This window comes from Diabrotica virgifera, chromosome 9, assembly GCF_917563875.1.
Source record: "Diabrotica virgifera virgifera chromosome 9, PGI_DIABVI_V3a".
NCBI classification, from domain to species: Eukaryota; Metazoa; Arthropoda; class Insecta; order Coleoptera; family Chrysomelidae; genus Diabrotica; species Diabrotica virgifera.
The window spans coordinates 211,664,335-211,690,756 of NC_065451.1; the positions used below are offsets into that span (position 1 = coordinate 211,664,335).

Genomic DNA, 26,422 nt, shown 5'->3' on the forward strand with positions numbered 1-26,422 from the left:
GTAACCAGAGAACACAACAAAATCGACTTAAGACGGGGGAAAATGAAAAACAAAACAAGAAACAGAAAAGAATGGACGGAACTGGTACACAGATTAACTAGAGAGTAAACCCGAAGAACATGCAGTGAGCTGACCAGCTGGCCGTCTTAGACTTCCGGCCAAGAAACGCAGACCTGCTCAATACTCCACTAATGGTAGTGATGGTCCAAGAGAGATAGAGACTGAGATAGATAGAGAGAGAGAGAGATTTTGTTTTTAATTATGTGTTGTTATTAAATGTCATACGCTAAATAAATAAATGCTATTATATAATAGCACATCCTTCTGTTGTTTATATTAGCAATACAAATAAATAAACATGTTTTGTTTGCAAAAAACCCCATGATAAAGTCCTTATGTAATCCAACCCGTTCCATTGAACTCGACAAGGATGCAGGATGCAGATGTGGGGAAACACATAACTCATATCTTCGTCCATAATCCTCCTGCTTTCCGGTGGTCTCTTATGCATAATTTTCGATCACTACCAAATTTGATCAAATGGGGATGAAGTAACAGTGGGGGTATATAACAAAGTGTGTCAAATACGCCGAATGCAATTTTCAAAGTGAGAGTGAAACTGAACTTCGTGTGTGTGTGAGTGTCACAATCGTATGGAGTATCTTCTTCGCGAGTGAAGTGAATGTGACCTGGACCTCGACTTTGATACCGCGCCGTAGCTATGAAGGTGAGTCAATGCAAGTAAAAGTGCTTTCTGTTTAGGCCGCACCGAGCCGGTGGACAGCTTTCCAAACGTGAACAATAATATTGGACTTTACGTCTTCTAATTCATTAATCGCTAGTTTTTTTGCATGTCATTTTTATAAACGCAAACGGAACAGATAGGGGAGTGCATATAGATTTTCACTTCGGAAAAAATCAAACAAGATAGAACTTTTTGTAATTTCATTAAGAAATGTTTAATAAACAACATATCAAAAAGTTCTACTCGAGAAGTGGGTGCTTTATTTTTTATTAAACAAATTAACTGCGAAAATAGATGTTTTTTTAAATAACTCAGAAAATATAAATTTTTGAGAAAAACTGATTTTTCCATTGAAAAATTCCGAAAATTTTATAAAAAAACCCTATATAAAGATTTTTCTAAAATTAAATCTGTAGCTTCTATCATTTTTTATTTATAACACTAAAGTCAGCCTTCTCACAAACATTGGCGCACTGTAAACTAGCGGACGGAGAAGTGACGGTTGAGTTATTTTAATGTAATTCTTTAAGTAATCGATCAAATTAAATTTTACAAATTGAACATGAAAAAAGAATAACTAAGCTATCGTAGAGTTATAATAAAAAGAAACAAAATGTATGGGCATAAGTACGGTGTGGGCTGAAAGTGAGACTTACATGAATTTTGTTTAAAAATGATTTAAAAATGTGTAACTAATACAATTTTTCTTATAAAACTCTCAATTTTGCACAACTTACCATTCAATTATCTTACTAAACGATGTTTCATTAAAAAAAAATCTCAAAAATTTAATTCAACTGATACGACGCCTCAAAAAATGTAATTTTTGAAAACTTCATAGTTTTACAGAATTAACACCACTTTAAGACGGTATTACTCAATTTTCAACAGATCTATTACAGTTTTATAGGTGTTTTTTAAAACTCAGGATGTAGTTTTTAAAATGCACTAAATTATTTTACTTTAGAAATGAAATAAACTATTTCTTTTTGAGAAAATTAAGAAAGATAACAAAAATGCAATACAAAAACCGAAAATTACCAGCTAAAAAATGTTTATACAAAGTGCTCAAAACTTTTTCTGTAAAACTTATCTAAAATACATTTAATAATAAGCTTCAACAATAATAAATGTTCAACAAAAAAACATTTTTAGCTCTTATACAGTATGTCTGCGTAACTTGGAACCTATTGATAACTTTTTTTATTATCAGTCTCACGAAAAAAAGGTACTTATTCTTTATAAAATACTCTGCATCGTATATAATCTAAGATGCAGCCATCAAATATAAAATTTTATTAATTTTATACGAGGTATGTCAAAAAATATGAATTTCATTCAAGAGTAAAGTACCTTTATATTTCACAATATCAAAAATTGTTATAAAGAAAAGTTGTTTGGAATTAAAAAATATATTTTAGTGTTCAACTACATCCTTCTAATTAAAATATTGTGAATAATAAAGGCACTTTACTCTTAAGAAAAATTCATATTTTTTACATACCTCGTATAAAACCGAAAAAGTTTGATATCTGATGGTTGTATCATAGATTTTAGACCAAGTAGAGCATTTTATGGAGAATAACTTTTTTTCGTAAAATTGACAATAAAATAGTTACAATAATTGTAATAAAATGATGATGGGTATCCGTAATTTTTGAGAAAAAATTTAAAGTTTTTTTTCGATTAGAATAATTTAATTGTATATTAAAACATAGTTTTTAATTTCAAACAAATTTTCATAATAGCATTTTTTGATATTCTGAAATAAAAAGGTACTTTACTCTTTAAAAAAATTCATATTTTTGACATAACTCGTATAAAATTGATAAAATTTGATATCTGGTGGTTGAGTTTTATATTTTTGACTATCTAGAGTATTTTATGAAGAATACCTTTTTTTTGTAAAATTGATAATAAAAAAGTTTTCCATGTGGTTCCTAGCTACGCAAACATACTGTATAAGAGCTTCTGTATAAGAATTTTCAAATTGTAATGCCATATTCGGATTTTCAGCATAACCAAAAACAAACTAGAAACTAATTTTGATTAAAGTAAAATGATGAATTAAACGATATTTTTAAACAATCGTTTAAACAATAAATAAACCATTAGCGGCCAAATCTGCGAGTAGAACTTTTTACTTTAACATGTATATAAACTAACAAAAAAAGTTTTAGAAAAATATAAGCTTGTTTGAATTATTCCGAAACAATGCATGTTTTCGTTCTAATTGCACTCCCCAAAGAAGTTAGCAAACTGATTTTTAATGTTTCAATTTTTACAAAAAGTTTATTTTGACGTTTCGATTTTCACTTCGGAAATCGTTCTCAATATAAGACAAGTAACCTAATAAATGGAAATGGATCACAGAAGATTCTGATCAGAAACGACAGTTTATTAGAATGAGAAAACTTTTCGTTAATCGCAATATCAATATAACGCAATATCAATTGTCCTCCGGATAAGAATACTTCGATGTTATATATTTTCTCCACCCTTTTGTATGGGGTTGAGTCCTGGACACTGAAACAATCCAACATTAAAAACCTGGGCAACATCAAAGGCAGAAGAAGATCTATTTTCCTTTTTTAGGTAAACTGCATTGGCACCGACCCGATGTACAGCTTTTCAAACGTGAACAATTGGACTTTGCGTCTTCTAATTCATTATTAGTTATATTTAATGTCTTCATTTTTTGCATGTCATTTTTATAACTGAAAATAACAGTTGTGTAATAAGAGCATAAGCCACAATTTTACTTTAAAATTAGTTTATTTTGACGTTTTGTGGCTCTAATGTTGTTGAATGAAACCCATTGTGTCGCATTCCTCGGCTGAATGCAGGAAAATCTGCTTACACCCATATTAAAAGAGCAAAAATCAATAGAAAGATAATATCACTATTAGTAAGTCAATAACATATTTAGGATAGATAATTTATGATTTGAAATAAAACACATATAAAATCAGAATTTGGTATTAATTTTGAGAGTAAACCAAATCTAGGACCAAATACTTACCTTGTCGGGATAGTATCATGAGCTCTTTCGTTGTTTTTTCCTCATGATTTACTATGCGATTACTAATAAGAGAATTTTACTGTCATTATTGTATGTGGTTGTCTTTTTAAGTCCTTACTACTCTATTTGTTGTCATTCGGCTTATGTGGTTTTTCCATTTTACTCTTCTGTTTTTTACCCAGTTATTAATGTATTCCACCTTGCATCCCCGTCTTATATCTATACTAGCTCTGCCCCATTGTGTCTTACTATCGATTATTCGAAGAGTTTTCATCTTTGTTGTTTCTAGCAATATTTTGTCTTCTCTGTGCCCGGTTGTGTTTCTGTCGCGTGTGTTATTGTTGGTCTGATGACTATTGTAAATTCGGCCTGTCATTTCTTTTCCGATAATTTTATTTCTTCATATTATTGTTTCATTCAGACAACCTGCGGCTCTGTTTGCTCTATTCGCTTGATTTTCCACTTCTGTTTCGAGCTTTTCGTAGCTGTAATAGCGTGATACCTAGATATTTAAACTCCATCCCTTGCTCTAATATCTGAACCTCCAGCTCTTATTTTATTGGATTTGCCATGCATTTTGTCTTATTTGGGGAAATTAACATGTTAAAATTTAAATACAGTCGACTCGCGTTGATTCAAACCTGCGATAATTCGAAACTCTCTATAATTCAAAGTTATCACGAGTTCCCAACATTTTTATGCATTTGGTAATTCGGACGAAAAAAAAAACATTGCTATATGACAAAACGACGCGTTAATTCGAACTCATCGGCGTCCAACACTCGACAATTCAAAGTTGCAGAGAGTAAGAGGTGGAAAAATTGTAGTAAGTACAGTTTTCAAACTTGTTTCAACGCGCCTTTGTTTCAGTTAAGGAAGCAAATTCCTCATTCGATACCTTACAAACCTTTTGTCTACAGAACAAAAGTGATGAAAAATGAAAAAGCATTTCAGGCAATTTTTCTCTTAAAAAAAATATTGAGCGGTGTGAACAGCAGCAATATGCTTTGAAGCAAATCAGTATAATAGAGTTCTTTCGAAAGATTTATTAATTCACATTATGAATACATACATTATAGGTCTGGATCCCGCGTATGAAAAAAAAGTTGATTAATAGCAAGCTTTTTTTTTCGTCTTTAAAGAGGGGGGGTCTGGAATCTTCAAAAGACACCTCAGTCCAGAACGCCGCCTGACTGACCTTAGTGCAGGATTCATTCTTCGTAGTACCAGCGATAGTTCGAAAATTTGTTAATAGCTTAAGGGTGTCTAATAGGACAAACTTTGATATATGGGAACACTGGAACAGGGGAAGTTTTAATTGTGGAACAGGTTAAAAATTTGGAACGGTCAGACCACGAAAACGGCACATGTATTTTGTCCGACAGAACAGACTGAAACTCTCCGAACAGAGATTAAACTCTCATGCAAAAATCAGACTGCTATTTATCACCAAATGGGCGTTTTAATGAGTGGAACATGTAGAATATGTCATATGACAGGAATTATGACAGGTGATAAATAGCAGTCTAATTTTTGCATGAGAGTTTAATCTCTGTTCGAAGAGTTTAAGTCTATTCTGTCGGACAAAATAAATGTGCCGTTTTCGTGTTCTGACCATTCCAAATTTTCAACCTGTTCCACAATTAAAACTGCCCCTGTTCCAGTGTTCCCATATATCAAAGTTTATCCTACTAGACACCCTTAAGCTATTAACAAATTTTCAGCTTGCTATTAATCAACTTTTTTTTCATACGCGGGATCCAGACCTATTATGTATGTACAAGAATGTACTTCTAAACTTTTGTCATCGTTATAGAATAGCAGTTAATAGATAAATAATAATTTATCATCATTTACTAATTCGAAGTTTTATTTATTTTTTCTCACAAATTTCGAACCATTTGATATTTCAAACACTCAATAATTCGTAATATTTTAAGAGTCCCTCGAGTTTCGAATTAACGAGAGTCGACTGTATTAGTGCACTAGAATAAGTGTTACCCCCTCTTATTAACTTATTTATTTTTAGCACATAAGCAAAACGCTCGGACAGGTCGATTTTTAAAATAATCATAGTATATTATAGCATCAATGTTTAGAACTTTACGCGATCCCTCTTCGGTGACAGGCATAACTTTGATTTTTTTAAATGGAAAAGTACATCGTGTGACACCTCATTTAAAAGTTTTTAAAATACTGATTACAAGATTATATATTACTTTAATCCTTTTTGAGAGTGTAAGCGCACAATTTCGGTAGAATTATTATTAAATGCATTCCGTTTTTTCGAATCCTGAGAAAACTAATAAGTATTTTTGAAAAATTTAAACGCAGAATGAAATATTACAGTATTATCGATGGTTGAAAGTCCCTGATAATTTCTATAATGTTTATTTTAATAAGTCACAGGGGTGAAAAAAAGAAAAAATTTAGTCTGATTTTTAATTTCAAATATAAATCATTCAAAAGCAACTTTTTGTTTATTCTAAGGGACTCTTTGCCTTTGGTAATAATGTAATCTTTCATTCTGGGTTTAAATTTTTCAAAAATAGGTACTTATTAGTTTTTTCAAGATTCGAAAAAAAAATAAATGCGTCTAAAAAGAATTCAACCGAAATTTTGCCCCTGCGCTAAAAAAGGATTAAAGTAATATACATTTTTGTAATCTGTATTTTAAAAACTTTTAAATGAGGTGTCACACGATGTACTTTCCCATTAAAAAAAATCAAAGGTATGCCTGTTACCTGAAGAGGGATCGTGTAAAGTTCGAAACATTGATGCTATAATATACTACGATTATTTTAAAAATCGACCTATCCGAGTGTTTTGCTTATGTATTAAAAATAAATAAGTTAATAAGGGGGGTATCACTTATTCCAGCGCACTGTATATATTAGATATAGAGTCGGTACATGATTTTCCCGGCCTAAGACCTTTTTGTTCTTCTGCTATGTTATAATTTCATGTTTGTTTGTTATGTTAATTTTAATGCTGTGTTTAATAAGTTAATTCTTCTGTAATTCTGAGTGCCCTTTGTCTTCCTTTTTGAAGAGAGGTATTGGAATGCTTCATCTCCATTGTTGTGATATTCTGTATTGTTTTATTTTCTTTTGGATTAGTTTTAATAGTTGTTTGGTCAGATCTTTTCCTCCGTACTTTAGGAGTTCGTTCGATATTCTCTCCCCTCCTGGTGATTTTCTATTTTTTAATTTCCTTAATGCTTCCTTTACCTCTCCCTCCTCGATGTTTACTTCTTCGTTTGTACTTCAGATGTTGGAGTTGAAAACTCTCCTGAAGGTATCAATCACTTACTCTTATTTCAATGGACATGTAGTACTTCGAGAGAAACAGTCGATAACAAATAATATCTGGCATACGAAGTAGCACCTTTTTCATTAGCACTATTCGCTGAGGATGGCGTAAAAAAAGGTAAAATAAGTTTAATACATTTACACCAGTAGAATAATCTTGGAATAACAATCGTGGACGAAGTCATTTTGTTATTGGTGCTGGTTTAATGTTACATAAAGTTGTAAACAATTTAATTTCCTATAAATAATGTCTTAAGGGCGTAGACGCAAAATTTCCCGCTACTGTGTTTTAAACGCATTCATTATTTTTGAAAAATTTAAACGCAGAATGAAAGATTACATTATTACCGAGGGCAGAAAGTCCCTGAAAGCCTATAATGTCTATTTTAATAAGTTGCAGGGGTGAAAAAAGAGAGAAAATTTAGTGTGATATTTAATTTCAAATATCTCATTCAAAAGAATCTTTTTGGTTATTCTAATGGACTTTCAGCCCTCGGTAAGAACGTAATCTTTTATTCTGCGTTTAAATTTTTCAAAAATACTTGTTCATTTTCCCAGGATTCGAAAAAAATTAATGCATTTAAAAAACACATTAGCGCGAAATATTAGGCCTACGCTGTTAAATCAAAATTTTCTGTAGGGTTTCTAGTTTACGAAATACAGCGCAAACATCCATTGCACTCCTTCTTCCAAGATGGCGCCCGGGACCAAAGGTGGCTCCACTACAAATTTGAACTTCAGCTTATAATTACCTACCTCTCAACACATAAATAAATTGCATCCTCTGAAAAATGCACGTTAACATGTAAATGCCCTATTATTGTGTTTCTTTTAACGGTATTATTAGTGTCCGTCAAATTACTTCACATATTATTAAAACATACTCATATAAAAACACCCATTTCTGGTAATATAATATTTCTTTAGTTGTTTCATAATGTATTCAAATTTAATTATCACTTGCGATCAAAATTTATGACTTATCCCAACTTGTAAAGGCATATGCATAGTGCACTTTCTATTTATAATTACAGATAAAAAATTGTAGGTAAATACCTATGTCAATGGATCAAATGATGCGAAACATGTAATTGACATCACTGTGTAATTAAGAGAGAATTTGTCCATGCAAATTTAAATTTTTGCATACATTAACTTAAAATACTAGGAATAAGTAGTTTCATATAGGCTTATTTCTTGAAATAAGTAGTTTCTGAGGAGTCTATTAAAAGCCTACAAATTTTCTTTTTGTAATCTCTAAATAGTTCATTATGTAGACTGCTAACGAATTAGAGACAAATGCGAAGAAGATCACGAAAATACCCAATTTGGTGTAATAAAAGAATGTGTGTGTGTACTTTGTACGCACTTAAGAAGTTATACTTCTATTATATGATTTCAACAAAATAAATGGCTTGCAAATTGTAGAAGCCTCGGAGGTGTAACCAGAGAAGGTTCCCATTGTTTTCATTCTGGTGGGATGTAGAATAGCATTATGTTGTTTTATATGCCATTAGAGTGAAAACTTAGTCTTTTTGCTAGCAGTTGCCGCTAGGGCATCTATGCCATTTCGTTCGTTGCAATCCGGGACTGCACGCTGGGGTTTGTTTTGGTTGGATCAGGGAGAGCAGCATATGTGCCTCCTGATGAGAGACTAATAAGTTTCGAAACCGGTAGGGGTGCTTGATGCACTCTCTGATTGGACTAGAATATTGTTCAGCTGTGCTTTCCTTTTGCAACGAAATTGAAAATGGTTATTCATTTTTAAAATAAATATGCTTTAAACAATTTTTTTTCTTTTATTTAAATATTAAACTAAACTTACCAGTTTCCAAATTTTTTTAATAAAACAATACCAAAAATAAAAAAAAAGAATAGGAATCGTCCGGATTTGAACCCGGGACCTCTCGATCTGTAGTCGAATGCTCTACCAATGACCCATAATCGCTCTATTTACATGATTTCTCGGACATAATGACAAATCACGGCGACAAATAGGCGAAGTGAAGTATATAAAAATGTTTTAATAATCAATCATACAGAAGTAAAAAACTTCGTTTGTACAATGGTATAAAAAAGATTATTAAAAACCATTAAAAGTCATCCAAAAGGATTCGCAAAACGTTTTCGATCTAGATCAGATCATCTTCAGTGCCTAGAACGAAGTATTTCCACGTTAGAATGAAGGTTAACCTTTTGCATTCATTCTAACGTGGAAATACTTTGTTCTAGGCACTAAAGATGATCTGATCTAGATCGAAAACGTTTTGCAAATCCTTTTGGATGACTTTTAATGGTTTTTAATAAACTTTTTTATACCATTTGTACAAATGAAGTTTTTTACTTCTGTATCATTTTTTAATTATGGTATACAGCCAGCTACTGGGATTTTACCATTGATTTTGTTTTAATAATCCTTATTATCTTACTCCCGAGAAAGACAAATCCAAAGGCACAAAAATTATAATAAATATATTTACTAAAAACACTAATATATTCTTCTCACACCTTATTTGCACTGATATATACATAACTTGAAAGTGAAAGATTTAGCAATTGACTCCATACTGTCTGTGTGCGCATGCGCGTGCCATAATAAAAATTCACTCCCAGTCGTGCCTAAACAAGTATAACTTCAAAAATGCTATGGAATTCAAGGAGGCACTTTTTGCGCTAAACATTCTATTACACAAATGCCGTTCAAAGAAAAGATGTATTTGCAGATTTCGTGTAATTCGAAACAGCATTCAATAAACTACAGCATGTAAAATTAATGCAGATGCTAGAAAATATAGGAATAGATGATATTATAGTCCAAGTAATGAAGCTTAAAATAGGACAAAACCTCGCAATTTTTACAGAATGGATCGATTTGCATGAAAATTTGAAAATAAGTAGTGGATAGTCCAAGGATCAAAATCTATATGATGCCGAAAGGAGCTTTTATCATGGGGGTGGTTGCCACCCCATGTCGGGGGTGGAAATTTTTGAAGATATTCTGCTTTAGCGGCGAATCGATTGAGGGTAAAATTGTACATGAACCACGCGCCTGCGCACACTGACAGTATGTAGTTCTGACAGTATGTAGTTCATTGCTAATCTTTCAAGATAGGTATGTATGTATCTGTAACCGTGCAAATAAGTCATTAAAAGAATATATTAGTGGTTTTAGGAAATGTATTATTTATTATAATTCTTGTGTTTTTGGATTTGTGTTTCCCTGTAGTGAAATAATAAAATATGTAGGCATAACATTTTTACAGTTTGTCGCCGTGTTGTGTAATTATATCCGAAACTTACGTGTCAATTCAATTGGTTCGATGGCGTAGCTGGCAGAGCGGTGGGACAGAGAACGGAAGCACACGGAAGGTCGCGGGTTCTAATCCTGGACGATTCATACTTTTTTTATTTTTCGTTATTTTAACAAAAAATTTTTGAAAGTGGTAGATAAGAAAGTTTGTTTAATTTTTAAATAAAATACAAATAACCTGTTAAGTATATTTACTTCGTTTAAATTACCTATATAATAGAATAATATCTTCTTACGTGCGTACAAAGTACACACACATTCTTTTTTTATTATAGTTTGACCACAAAAGTTGGTAAAGACATTCATTCTAAGCAAAAAACGTTCAATACATTTTTTTGATAAAATGAATAGTTTTCGATTTATTCGCTATCCAAAATGTTAGTTTATATCGAAAAAATCAATGTTTTTAATCAGTTTGCTGCTAATAACTCAAAAAGTTTTCGTTTTATCAAAACGACTTTGCCTAACAAAAATGTGCCTTTTGAAAAAATAAACAAAACCGTTTTTTCTAATTTTCTTTACGACCAATAGTAATCGAGCTATACTTTATTATATGGTAGCTCTTCTTCGTCAAATGCTAAATATTGTAGTTTCAAAGTCAAAAGTCAGGCGCCCCACGTTGGGCGCCAAATGTTACTCTTCGCCGATGTTACCGGTTTTTATTGAAGGTATGCGAAGGTAAATAACTAGTTTTATTTTCTACCAAACAAAAAAATAATAATAAGAAATCAAAAAAATCGGAGAATTCACAAACTATTTATTCTTATTAACCAAAACTAAAATAATTCATATTAATCTTAATTGAAAATATAAAAAAAAAACCCAAAAGGAAAAGGTAAAAAGCTCAACTAAAGTTTATATTTGCCTCTAAGAATATTCTTTTCAGCGTACACCCATATTATAATTCTTAAAACTATGTAATATTATATTTAGGTACTATTTACAAGAAAAAAATACAAAACCAAGATATTTGTCAGACTGCTGTATGGTGTGGTGGCTTAGACAGGCAAAACAACGTTCTTTTAAGAGAAGTATTGGTTTGATCCTACCTTATGTTTTTTTTCGTCGATGTTATACACGTGGATGATGTCGTACTGCATTTATATACTTGGATACTTCACAGATATACAGGTTATATAAATATCGACCCTGGACAAGGGTGTTTCAAAAAAACTCACAACATCAAAATGAATTGGAGAGAAAGAAAAATTGTTGGCCTTAAAGATAGCGTATGGCCAAAAAGAAAGGTCTTGGGGACCTAAATATCCAGATATTTTAAATCCTTGCTGAGCAAGACAATCGTCAACTTCATCAAATTGAATATTTCTTAATTAGTTATCTGGATTACTTCTGATTAAATATCCTCAAGGAGTTTCATAGGACAATACTAACTTGTCCTCATGAAGTGTAAATCAAAAGTGAGCAAGATATGATACTAGACAGGTAAAGACAAAGAGATGACCCTTACTAGACAGGTAGCAATGTATACCTAAAGCCTACTTCATGCCTGATTTTCTATATGATTTCGGACTTAAAAATGGCTTGATAGCAGCTAATGTTCAAGACAATATAGAAGCCTGATTTTTATAATTGTTTAGGCCAGTACTTGTGACAATAAAGCAAAAATTATGACAATCTTATTTATAAGAATCGTTTCTAGTTGCTTAGCGACTTTTAACCCGTAACACTATGCATTTTTCAAGGATAACTTGTGTAAACTATTTTAAAGAATTTAAAAATATCTATCTCCAGAAATAAAAAAAGTCTTTATTTCAAAATTAAGTGACTTATAATGAAAAGAATGTCAGTCTCTATTTTTTTCAGCGAAAAAGTGATCCGACACAACTCCCTAATCACCACCCCAATTTAAATTAGTCATTGACCTATTTTGGTCTTCTTTAATAATGTATTAGTATTAGATTCTAGAAGTTTGGCCGCGTTGGAATGATTAATTTTTAAAAAAATGGAGTTAAAAGCGAATAACGAATTTTGGTAGTGTGGTAAAAAAATGCATTTTTCTTCAGTATAAAAAGATTAGCATCAGAGATACAAAAAAATGTTTAAACATAAAATGTAGCTTATTTATTTCCCAAGAAGTTGGTTTGCAAACATTTTTTCTTCGGCTAAAATTGAGTGAGCTATTGACAATTAAAACTTGTAATAACATGCAAAAAGCACCTTTACCAACCCTTTCAAAGTCAGCTCTTTTAGCGACTGAGGATTTTAAAAGAATTTAATATTAATATCCTTATAGATCTTTTTAAAAACCTACAAAATTCTTTTTTACCAAACTTTCTAAGATAAAAAATAAAAAGTTACGGTTAAAAAATCAATATATTTTTTTGAAAAAAAAAGGATAAATCCAACTGGAAGCATAATAAAGTAAGTTGGCGCTGTTTTTAGTCATTAGCCTTATTCGCTCTTCTTTATTTATGTAATATTAATAGATTCTAGAAGTTTGACTGGCTTAGAATGATTGGTTTTTAAAAAGCTGGAGTTAAAAGCGAATAACGAATTTTTGTAGTTTGGTAAAAAATGCCGTTTTCTTTAGAATAGAAAGATTAGCATCAAAGATACGAAAAAATGTTTAAATATGACATTGTAGGTTACTTAATTCCCAAGAAGGTGGTTTGAAAAAATTTTTTCTACGGCAAAAATTGAGTGAATCGTAAATGAGTATAATACCGACAAACATTGATTTTTTCAATATAAAACTACAACTTCCGATAGGGAATAAACCTGAAACTGTGAATTTTATCAAAAAAGAATGTATAGAACATTTTTTGCTTAGAATGAATGTTTTTATCAACTTTTGAGGTCAAAATATAATAAAAAATTTCCACCCTGAGATGGGGTGGCAACCACCCCCATGGTAAAAGCGCCTTTCGACATCATATAGATTTTGATCCTTGGACTATCGACTACTTATTCTCAAATTTTCAAGCAAATCGATCCATTCTGTAAAAATTGCGAGGTGAAAAGCTTCGGTTCCTGTACTAATAAGGATATTCGTGTCATTACAAATTTGTTCTTGGTGTCTTAATGTACCATGATGTCTTCATTTGTGACAACATAGTCGATCTTCAATAACTTGTCACTATAATCGAAAAATACAATAAACGAATGGGATTAGAGATTAATACCAAAAAGACCAAATTCATGATCACCTCCAGAAACTTGGATGCACTTGAAAACCCCACCATAACACTGAATACCAAGTCCATTAAAAGAGTGAGCAAACTTAAATACCTGGGAACGTGGATTTTTGAAGACTGGGTATCGGACAGGGAAGTAAAATGTTGCATTGAACAAGTTCGACAAGCTTTTGTAAAATTCAGGAACGTACTGACCTGTTCAGAGTTATATCTTCACCTGAGACTAAGGTTTGCTAAGTGCTACGTATGGTCGGTGCTGCTATATGGCGTAGAGGGCTGGACACTCAAAACGAGGGATATCAACAGATCAGAAGCTTTGGAAATGTGGCTTTATCGCCGTATCCTAAATATACCACGGACGGCGAAAGTCACAAATGTAGATGTCCTTAAAAGAATCAACCAAGAACGCCAACTTTCGAAACCATCAAGAAAAGGAAGACGGCGTATCTGGGTCACATCATGCGAAACGAAAAATGCCAGTTCCTTCAACTTATAATCGAGGGTAAAATTGAAGGCAAGAGAGGAATAGGACGCAAGAAAATGTCCTGGCTCCGTAACATAAGGCAATAGACAGGGACTAACGACATAAAATCTCTGATACACATTGCATGAAACAGAGATTTAATGGAAAATGTGATCGCTAACATCCATTAGTGGATTTGCATCTGAAGAAGAGAAGAAATGCCCATATGTTTATATCCTATCGCTGAACACGATTAAGTATCAAAAATACTGATATTGTCAGTCTTTTTTATTGATGTTTTAATTATCAAGTTGCAAGTTACAAAAAAAAAGAATGTATGTGTACTTTGTACGCACGTAAGAAGTTATACTTCTATTATATGATTTCTTAAAAATAAATATACTTTAAACAGTTTGTTTTATTTTTTTAAACACCAAACTAATTTTGTGCTTACCGCTTTCAAAAAAATAAAAAAAAGTATAGGATTGCTCGGGATTCAAACTCAAGACCTCTCGATCACTAGCCGAATGCTATACCAAATACGCTACGAGGACTGTGTCTGTATCGGTTCGTACGTACCTAATGACAATTCACGGTAACAAACAGACAAGGTGAAGTATTTAAAAAATGTTTTAATAATACTCATCTTACTCCTGAGGAAGACAAATCCAAAGACACAAAAATTATAATAAATATATTTACTAAAAACACTAATATATTCTTTTCACACCTTTTCTTGCACTGATATATTTATACATAACTAGAAAGATTTAGCAACTAAACGCCATACTGTCTGTGTGCGCATGCGCGCAGTATTATGAAATTTTACTCTCAATCGCGCCTAAAGAAGTATAACTTCAAAAATCTACTGCATAAAAACATATAATTTGTAATGTGAATGTAAATTCTTGTTTTCCTAATTAAGATATTCCATGCAACGTACTTTTGGGTAATTGACTAGAAAATTATGATACCCATTGTTGTATTGCCATGTAGATCTTGTAGATAAAGTCATAATATCCACTTTTGTTTTTAAATAAACTGTTATTAAGTTGGTGTTGAAAAACATTTAAATAGTATAATTTTTTTATTATGTCTTTACGATAAACAATCATTTGCCTTGGTCTTTTTGTTATCGAACTTACCATCTTATTTTACTGTGATGACATGCAGTGAATTTTATCAGGGTTCACAACCCTGGAGAATGAGATTATTGTGACAGGACCGTAAAATTATAATAAATTTGAAACAATTGTAGTAGATGAGAAAAAATAATCGTCAAATTCAATTTTATTACCCTAAATAATGGTTCTTCTTCTTCTTCTTCAGCCTGTTTGCATCCACTGCTGGACAAAGGCCTCCCCATGAGCTCTCCACTCTTCTCTGTTTTGTGCTATTTGGTTCCAGTTTCTACCATTTTTGTTTTGACGTCGTCTAGCCATCGTTTTTATGGTCTTACTCTACTACGACTGTGCTCACGTGGTCTACGATGTACAATGTTTCACGTCCTTTCGTTGTTTTGCCGTAACACGTGTCCTACCCAGTTCTATTTCAATTGCGCAATTCTTCCAATTACATGTTCCACCTTCATCCTGCTTCGCACTTCATTATTTCGTATATGTTCCCTTAGAGATATTTGGAGTCTTAGTTAACAATATCAGATATGGAGATGATACAGTAATAATAGCCGATAGTTTACAAGACCTGCAAAGACTCATGAGTAAAATAGTAAGGTGTAGTAGGGAGTACAGACTCTCTCTCAATATCAAAAAGACGAAATTTATGAAAATTAGTAAAAACAACCCTAATACTAACGAAATTTTGATAGTAGAGGGCCAGTAGATCGAAAGAGTAAACAAGTACACTTACCTAGGAACACTTATAACAGAAAATAATGACTACACTGCAGAAATCAAAGTCAGAATCGAAAAAGCACGTTCTGAATTCTCATGAAAATGAAAAAGGTCCTATGAGGCAAAGATTTAACATTAGCTCTTAAAGTACGCCTAACATAATGTTACGTATACAGTGTCTATACTATGGAGTAGAATCATGGACGTTAAATGTAGAGACAATGAGACAACTTAACGCCTTTGAACAACGAAGTACTAAGAAGAATAGGTAAAGAGAAGGAAGTTGAACTTACAATTAAAGAAAGAAAACTACATTATCTCGGGCATGTGATGTGGGGCGAGAAGTATGGCATCCTGCGACTCATAATGCAAGGAAAGATAGATGGCAGAAGAGACATCGGCAGAAGACGAATTTCCTGGCTGAAGAACCTGCGAGAATGGTTTGGATGCAGCTCAAAAGAACTATTTAGAGCTACTGCCTCAAAAATTAAAACAGCTATGATGATTGTCAACCTCCGTAGCGGAGATGGCACCTGAAAAAGAAGAAGAGATATTTGAGGCATTACTTTGTTAGAACTAGTTTGCAAAATATTGTCACACAATAAAAGGAAACAGTTAAATAAATACACGGAAAAGATATTGGGCGAATATCAGGCAGGATTTAGAAACAATAGGTCGACTACATAACAAATATCTGCGCTAAAAGAAATCCAGACTACGTGCTACATGAAACACTCTTCATCGACAAAAAAAATGTGAGAGGAAAATTTCAAGAGAACTAACTATATGAAGGTGTCAAAATACATAGATACCTTGTCAATGAAGAAGAAGGAATAATAAAGAACGAAAGGATGGTAATCAAACACAGAGAATAAGATATTTGAACACATTGAAAGAATGAGAAAGGAAAGAATGTCGAAAATGGCATTCTCAAAAAATCCAATACAAAAAAGAAAGAAATGTAGACCAAGAAAGAAATGGAAGGACGACATATAGAAGACTTACAAAAAAGTAATACTGAGAATTGGAAAGAAAAAGTATTGGACACAAATCAATGAAAAGAAGTGGTTAAGAACTGTATGAACAGACTAAAAGAAATATTAAATATAATATTTTATAAAATTAAAACAAAATGTAAACAGTAATAACTTTAATGGAAAATGTAAACTTTTCAGCCTTAGGTCTTCAAAAGCCTGTTGAGTTTAGGTACAAATTAATAGCTAAACTTATTTTTACCAGTTATATGGTACCAGATCGCTTTTCGCTTTTTCGGGAAAAAGCGATCAAAACCCTAGAATGCAGTGACAAAAGAATAAAAAATGTGGCCTGAGAGATTCTACACGACCTAAGCTACGCAGACGATATTATAGCCTTGATTGCAGACGATTTGGGACAAATAAAGAAAATCTTGGAAGAACTTGGTACAGACTGTCATAAAATAGGATTAAAAATGAATATATCAAAAACAAAATATATGACGAACTTAGTACCAAGTAAACACCTTGAAATACAAAAATGAACAAATAGAACTGGTAGACAAATATACATATATTATATATCTGGGTCACGAAATCAAGATTGGTAAGGACAATCAAACAAACGAAGTATCCAAAAGAATAATACGAGGATGGGCAACATACGGAGCTCTTAAGAACGTTTTTAAGAGTGACATTCCAGTTACTACTACCGGAGATGACCGGTAGTAGTACCAAAAAATCTGTACCAGTCCAACATAGCGACAGTACGACTAGATCATAAGTTCTCAAACCAATTCAAGACCGAGAGAGGTGTTAGACAAGGATGCGTGTTGTCACCTGACTTATTTAACATTTATGGTGAGCATGTCATGAGGATGGTTTTAGAAGGATGGGCCGGTGGAGTAACAGTAGCTGGTAGGAAAATCTCCAATTTAAGATTTGCTAATGACACTACACTTATAGCAGCAAATGCGCAAGAAATGTTTGATCTTCTGCGAAGAGTTGAGTACGAAAGCAATAGAGTTGGTCTGAAAATCAATAAAGCTAAGACAAAAGTAATGGTGGTCGACAGATTCGACACTACTCAACTGACTAACATGTTACAGGAATACCAGATAGTAAACACCTTTAAAACACCTTTACTTTAGATAGTAACACCTTTAAATTACACACCCATAAATAGAAGAAGAAGAGGAAGGCCTACAGAAACATAGAAGAAAGGCATAGAACAGTCTATGGCAGATATAGCTATTGACGAAAACGAATGGGTGGATAGAAAACGATGGCGAGCGAAATGTGGGATGCGGAGGAGACCGTAGGAACCCCATTACTTATATATATATATATATATATATATATATATATATATATATATATATATATATATATAAACACCTTTATCTATCTCGGGTCTAGTATAACTAACGATGGTAACTGTGAAGCAGAAGTTCGGAGACGTATTGGTATGGCAAAAAATGCGATGAGTCGCCTAACTAAAGTTTGGAAAGACAGATATATCTCTCAAAATATCAAGATGAGACTGGTGAATTCCCTTGTATTCTCAATATTTCTATACGAAGCAGAGACTTGGACTCTTCGCGCATGAAAGCGCCAAAAAATTGATGCTTTTGAGATGTGGTGCTGGAGAAAAATGCTGCGCATACCTTGGACAGCTCATAGGACAAACGTTATCATTCTAAACCAACTCAATATTAAAAAAAGGCTGTCCACAATATGTCTGCAACGAATTCTGCAATTCTTTGATACACGTGGTTAGCAGAGGTGACGACAGTTTGGAGAGATTAATTGTTTCTGGAAACGTTCCGGGGAGAAGATCAAGAGGACGATCACCAACTAGATGGTCTGACCGAATAAAGCATTTAGCTGGAAACTCATTCTGCGAAGCTCTTAGAGCAACTGCAGATAGAGACCAATGGAGAAACATTGTTATGAATATTGGAAGAAATTACGATCCTCAGTAATGGGGAAACGACAATAGAGAGAGAGGTGACCTATGGTGCAGAAACATTATCGCTCACAAAGAAAACGCACAAAAACTAAGAGTACCGCAAAGAAGAATGGAGCGATCAATGATAGGAGCCACTCTACGAGACAGGACTAGAAACGAACATCTACGAGCTAAGACTAAAGTCGTAGACGTCATTGAAAGAAGCTATAACTTAAAATGGAAATGGGCTGGACAGGTTGCCAGAATGAAGGACGGAAGATGGACTCGCAAACTAGTTGAATGGAGACCAAGAGCCGATAAACGTAGAAGAGGAAGACCACCAACACGATGGCAAGACGACTTACGAAAGACATAAAAAAACTGGATACAGAAAGCGCAAGATAGAAAGCTTTGGAGTCAAACAGAAGAGGCCTATGTCCAGCGGTGGATCGAGAGAGGCTGGTTATGATATGGTAGCAGAGGTAACCATATGTACTACTGCGATGATCACTAATAAGAGTGAAAAGTACGTAAGGCTAAGTACGTAGTCCAGAGTAATAAGTAAGGATTTTCTCGGGACACTCAAAGATCCAGGTAGCTGACTACTTTTTTAGTTATTGTAGACCTATAGGAAGAAAATCTACCTGTTAACTGCCTAGAGTTCGCGTCCGTTTTTTAATTATTAACAATTTAGTGCAAAAATAGCGATTTATTCGATTTTTTGCACTCCATTCAAAAGCTAAATAGTTGACATAACATTACAAAATTCAGTTTTTTAGAACATTGAAAAACCTTCAAAATGCCGGTTTTTAAAAGTTAAAAAGTTAATTTGTTGCTACGATCTCAAGCTAAAATCTCAAATAAGCGAAAATCGTTATTTGTTAATAACTTTTACTAAAACTACCTTAGAACTTTTGTGTTTCACCCAAAGTTGGGTATTGGTGTACTTAACAAATCTTCAAAATTTGAGACCGATCCATTAATGAGTTTAAGAGTTATTTTATTTGTTTATCCCAGAGACCTTTATTTTGCAATAAGATAAGACAGAAAATAATGAAGATAACAATTCTGAGTATGCCAAATGAAAGTAGAAGAGTGATAGTATCAAAATAAGATAGTATTAAAAAAAGATAAAAAAATAATTAATATAGTCAAAAATTCTAATGCCAAATTTTTGAAATTTTGTAGTTTACAAACATTTAGAATAACTTTAAAAATGTTGTCCGTAGAAACAATCTTTTTATATATTCGAAAAGATAGTATTTTAACACGAATTCTCAAATAAAAACATTTAGCCTGGGTTCATTTGGGACAAAGTTAGCCATATGTTTTTTTAATTCACAGCTATTTTGTTTATAATAATTAAGGAACCTTATTAATGCCATTTTAAAGAATGGGATTTGTGTTTTTTCTTAGAAAATTTGCACAAACATTGTACCTTCACAGCAACATCCTACAATTTTTCAAAAATGTAGTTCAAACGATTACTAGGGGGAAGCTACAAATCCAGCGAGTTAAAATACCGAAAAAGCAATTTCAAACGAATATAATTTTCTGTATCTCCGGATCAACTCAATGGATTTTGATCTGTCTTTTTTTAATTTGTATGTAATTTCTACGTACATTACAAAAATATGCAATTTGTTTATAAATGTATTAATTAATAAACAATCTAATTTGTTTAAACAATGCTTGAAAAAATATTTTTTTTTTTAAATCTATTTTTTTAATCATAGTATCATTAATGATCATAGAAAAAGTTAAAGTACACTTTAATAAATAAATGATTTTTATTAGATAATTATTTGTTAAAGATAATTTATTTATTAAAGTATACCTTAACTTTTCTTATGATTAATAACGATAGTATGATTAAAATCATGGATTTTTGGGAAAAAATTATTTTTTCAAAAATTGTTTAAACAAATTAGACTGTTTATTAATTAATAAATGTCTAGACAAGTTGCATATAAAAATTACATACAAATTAAAACATCCGATTAAAAGAAGAACGATCAAAATTTATTCAGTAGATCCCGAGATATACAGAGAGAGTCTGTAAAGTGGAATAAATTCAATATCTCAAATACTAATTGTTTTTTTGGAAAATGCTCAGACCCGTCGATTAGTATTTCAAATTGTCCTTTTTGACATTCAATAATAATGTATACAGGGTGTCCCAATTTAGAGATATGACGTCATCGTCGATTTTCTTAAATGGCAACACTGTCATTTTGATAGCTAATTTGATAGGGTTTGTAAAGTTATACATAACTGCAAAATATCAAATTTTTATTCTCTACCATTTACAAGATAATAGAAAATAACAAAGTTATATCTGTAATGTGGAATATATTCAATAATTAAAATACTAACTGTTTTTTTGAAAAATTCTCATACCCGGCGATTAGTATATCAAATTGTCCTTTTTGACATATAATAATAATGTATACAGGGTGTCCCAATTTAGAGATATGACGTCATCGTTGATTTTCTTAAATGGCAACACTGTCATTTTGATAGCTATTTTGATAGGGTGTGTAAAGTTATACACAACTGCAAAATTTCAAATTTGTATTCTCTACCATTTAGATGATAATAAAAAATAACAAAGTTATGAAAAAGAAGTAATCAACTAATAATTGAATTTAATTATTTCAATAAATTAAGCAAAAACTCATAATGTTGCCCTCAATTATTGTCAAATTGTCAATGGGCAACGTTATGAGCATTTTCTTAATTGAAATAAATAAATTCAATTATTATTTGATTACTTTTTGTTCTTCATAACTTTGTTATTTTTTATTATCTTGTAAATGGTAGGGAATAAAAATTTGAAATTTTTCAGATGTGTATAACTTTACACACGCTATCAAAATAGCTATCAAAATGATAGTGTTGCCATTTAAGAAAATCAACGATGACGTCATATCTCTAAATTGGGACACCCTGTATACATTATTATTATATGTCAAAAATGACAATTTGATATACTAATCGACGGGTCTGAGCATTTTTCAAAAAAACAGTTAGTATTTTAATTTTCTACAGACTCTCTCTGTAGAAAATTATAGTAGTTTTAAGTTGCCTTTTTTAGTTTTTGAACTCGTGCTTTTGTCGGCTCCCAGCTCCCCCTTCACTTACCACGACTGGTCACCAATTGAACTACATTTTTAAAAATTTGTGTAAAATACCAGTTTTTCAAATATGTAAAATTATTTTTTCTACGGACAATATTTTTAAAGTTATTTTAATTGTTTATAAACTACAAAATTTCACAGATTTTGAATTAGGATTTTTGACTATATTAGATAATTTGTTTTTCTTTTTTTTTTAGTACATTTTGATAGCATCAGTTTTCTAATTTTATTTGGCATACGCAGAATTGCCCTATCTTCATTATTTTTTGTCTTTTGTTATTGCAAAATAAAGGCCTCTGGGATAAACAATTAGAATAATTCCTAAACTAATTAATAGATCGGTCTCAAATTTTGAGGGTTTGTTAAGTATCCCAATACCCAACTCTGGGTGAAACACCAGAGTTCTAAGGTAGTTTAAGTAAAAGTTATTAACAAATAACGATTTTCATTTATTTCGCAGTTTATGTAGCAAAAAATTAACTTTTTAACTTTCAAAAATCGGCATTTTGAAGGTTTTTTGTTCTAAAAAATTAAATTGTGTAATTTTATGTCAACTATTTAGTTTTTGAATGGGGTGCAAAAATCGAAAAGATCGCGATTTTTGCACTAAATTGTTAATAATTAAGAAACGGACGCAAACTCTAGGCAGGAAACAGGTAGGTTTGATGGTAGGTATAAAATGTCTCATTTTTATTTTATAGCGAATTCTTTTAAATTTATTATTGTTTCTGTAAAATCTCAAGTCCAGGATATCCGATTTCAATTTGATGATTCGTCATCCAGTTCACTAACATTTGTATCTTCGGTCAAGGATTACAAATATTGCAGAAAACAGATAATTAAAAATTTGCGAAATTTTTCCTTTATATTAAAATTTCTTTTCGATGTTTGCTAATAAAACTTTCCGCGAAATGTCACGTAACCACAATAGGGACACTTATTTTATCGCAATCTCTCTTTGGTTTTATGACTGATCCATTAATAACCTTCTATATAGTCATCCTCTTAAGCTTTCTCCAAATTATTATTAATCCCATCACATATGAATTAAAAGTTCATTCATCTCGGACATCGGTTTAACATTAACATCACTTACACTTTTTTTAAAGTCAAGGTGAGGATAATTGAGATATGTATTGGTCCTAATTGATCAGGAGTATGTGGTATGTAGCTAACTTGGTTAGCGTGAGGAAAAATATTATCTGTGTGATAAATTAAGACATTTCCGGTGGTTTTGAAAGCAAATATTGAATGAAGATCCGTTTTCTCTGGTATTAATTTAAAAATGACTAATAAGTGTTAGGTAGTAATAAGAATAATAAAACAGGAAGAAGACACTCTAAAACATAGCAGTAGATGATCTAAGTTTCTAGGAGGCTTGGGCTTAAAATGACGTCCATAAATAAATTCTAGATTTTAAAATTAGGTAAAATTATAAATATCTCTTAAAAAAAATTACCTCGACACCGTAAGGTACAAGAGGACATCTTAAGTAAGTAAGTAAATATCTCGGATCTATAATATCTAAAGAAGGCACTAACAAAACAGACATCGAAAACAAAACGCTGTAGGGCAAAAAAGCGGTAAACATTCTAAGCTCTCTTCTATGGTCTAAAGATATAAGACACAAAACGAAATTGACAATATATCGTACCTTGGTAGAGCCTATTATGACTTATGGGGCAGAAGTTTGGCAGATCACGAAATAAGATAGAAAAAGAATAGAAGTAGTAGAAATGGATTATCTAAGGAGAGCGTGTGGTATGTCTAAAAAAGATCACATCAGGAATGAAGATATTAGAAGAAGGAAAAATACTGTATATTCCAGTGTAGATAAAATTAAAACGACAAAACTAGTGTGGTATGGTCACGTGAAACGAATGAGTGAAGATAGATGGCCAAAGAGGGCTTTAAATTACGTACCACAACAAAGAAGAAGAAGGGGAAGGTCTTCAGTTGCCTGGGAAGATAATACACGGCACATAATGAGAGAGAGCCATCAAAAGAGACGAATAACCTCACTTATAGCGTTGATTGAATATACGGATAACGCTTATAGATAGATAGGTGTATTTTAAAATTGCTATGTAAGAATAGCACATTACCCAATCTTCATTAATTATGTTTACACGTTCTGTTTCCATTTCGTTCTGTAGTCTTTTATTTTCTCATTGCGTTCTTGTCTTATGTCTTCAATAGAAATAGAAATAGAAATATTTATTAATCCTTTAAAGACATTTTTACAAATGTATAGGACAGGTCATAGAGATGATTCTACATTGTATAACAGTTACAGGCTAACATTGTTCAGCTACAAATTTTATATAGATACCTAACACATGATAACATATATTATAAGATAACATATTTAGACATATACAAAACAATTTATTTATACATAAAAAATAAAATAAAATTCTTTGACTGAATAGTAGCATTTGGCTAATAATAAATTTTTGATTTTATTTTTGTAACTGTTGAAACAAGCAATCTCCTGCAGTTCATCGGGAAGTTTATTGTGCAATTTCACGTATATTTCATAATATACTGTATACACAGTATATTATTTCACAATAATCTGTCTATTAAATTAATCAAGATATAATCGAGCTAATGGATGAAAGAAGACAATGCAATAATAAAGACAACAATAAATACAAAGAGATACATAAACTGAAAAAAAACGCACATAATAAAAGTAAAAGAAAATTGTATGACAAAGAAGTATGAAGAACTAGAGTTCTGGCAGAAAAGATGACGATGGCGAAATAATGGTCCACAAGAAAATTAAAGAAATGGTAGAAATAATAAACAAGAGAAACAGCAATATACCAATGAGGGACCACAACAAAGCTTTAAAAATAGAAGAGCTAAAAAGGAGAATGGGTGAAGTAAATACAGAACTTCTTTGGAGGTAGCAGAACACAAAACATCAACAAACATATCCCTGACAAAAATGATTTCTCTATACTAAAATCAGAAATAAAATAATATAGAATACAAAACATGAAAAATATGGAAACAGCCCAACCCTGTTAATACTTAGAAGAGGAAAATTTAGACCTGCTCGCTCAAACCTTCAACAATATAAAAACAATAAATCAAAAAAAATACTAAGGAGCGGATAACATCAGCTTTTATTCTTCTACCAGAAACTACAAATGGCCAAAAATGTAACTATTTGAGGCTACTTGATTTAAGTCTCATTTCATATGTCCTTAAGCTTCTTCTTTTTGTGTAGATATGACTCTGTCTCTTTTTTCAATGTGCCTTCAGTAAGTAGTCCTTCCATTGTTTTCGTGGACTTCCTACTGATCGTCTTCCTGTTGGGGAACCGTTTCTCGCTGTCCTTATTACTCTGTTTGTTGTCATTCAGCTTATGTGGTCATTCCATCCTATTCTTATGTTCCTTGCCTACCCTTTAATATTTTCCACCATTCATTTCTGTCGTATATCTGTACTTCTAGCTCTGTCCTATAGTGTCTTATCATCGATTTTCATTTCTGCTGTTTCTATGTATCAGGTCTCTGTATCAGGTCGTATTTCTGCCGCTTATGTCCTTAAAATATTTCTAAAAATTATACACAATGAATATAAACTTACGTGCATAGAAATCGGCTCACTTAAAAATTTGGTCATTTTTGATGTCTTATATTTTCTAAACCTGATGGTCGATTTAAGTGATTCTTTGAACATGTTATCGCCTGATTCTTTAGCAATGCCACTGTAATAATATTGTTGCTAAACAGGTAAATTTTCATTGTAACCGGGTGTACCAATCAAACTGTGTTTCTTCTCAAAGTTCGCATTACCTTGTGGAATATTCTAGCATTACTCAAATTAAAACCCAACTATAGCCTCAGGTCTTCTTACCATTTTGTTTTATGATTTATTCGTTTATATTGGATAATAAAAAATTTAGGTACTTCAACAACTAGACATGCTCTTCATCAATACACGGTGTTTTTAAAGTGCGAAAAAACTTTAAGGGGTACTTCTGCATGAAAAAATAATGACAGTTGGCTTTATAAACGTATGTCCGCAAATGTTTCGTTTCCGAGATACGGGATGTTGAATTTTTTTTTACAAACTGACGATTTATTTATTGCTTTAAAACCAGTTGAGATATGCAAATGAAATTTGGTAGGTTTTAAGAGACAGTTATTGCGGACTTTCTGACATAAAATTAAGAATTTTATATTCTTCATTAGCGTGTATACGGGTAATATGATCGGTCATATTACACCAATGCGCGCTAATGGTGAATATTAAATTCTTAATTGTAAGTCAAAAAATGTGCAATAACTACGTCTTAAAGCCAAAGTTTATCAAGCCAATTGTCATTATTTTTCATGCAGAATTACCCCTAAAAGTTTGTCGCACTTATTAGGAACACCGTGTCTTGATGAAGAACATGTCTAGTTGTTAAAGTACCTAACTTTTTTATTATCCAACATAAACGAATGAATCAAAAAACAGAATGTTAAAAAAACCTGAG

The 26,422-nt window shown here is 31.9% G+C and overlaps 1 protein-coding gene across 1 annotated transcript in view; it reads left to right on the forward strand.

Moving 5' to 3' along the window:
• The first annotated feature begins 571 nt into the window (after window positions 1-571).
• The window catches only part of LOC114326092 (uncharacterized), a 67,725-nt gene continuing 41,874 nt past the window's right edge, over window positions 572-26,422 (forward strand). Inside the window, exon 1 of the mRNA XM_050662414.1 lies at window positions 572-727. Within this exon, the coding sequence (XP_050518371.1) occupies window positions 722-727 (6 nt within the window). The 5' untranslated portion in view covers window positions 572-721. The remainder of the gene's footprint in view (window positions 728-26,422) is intronic.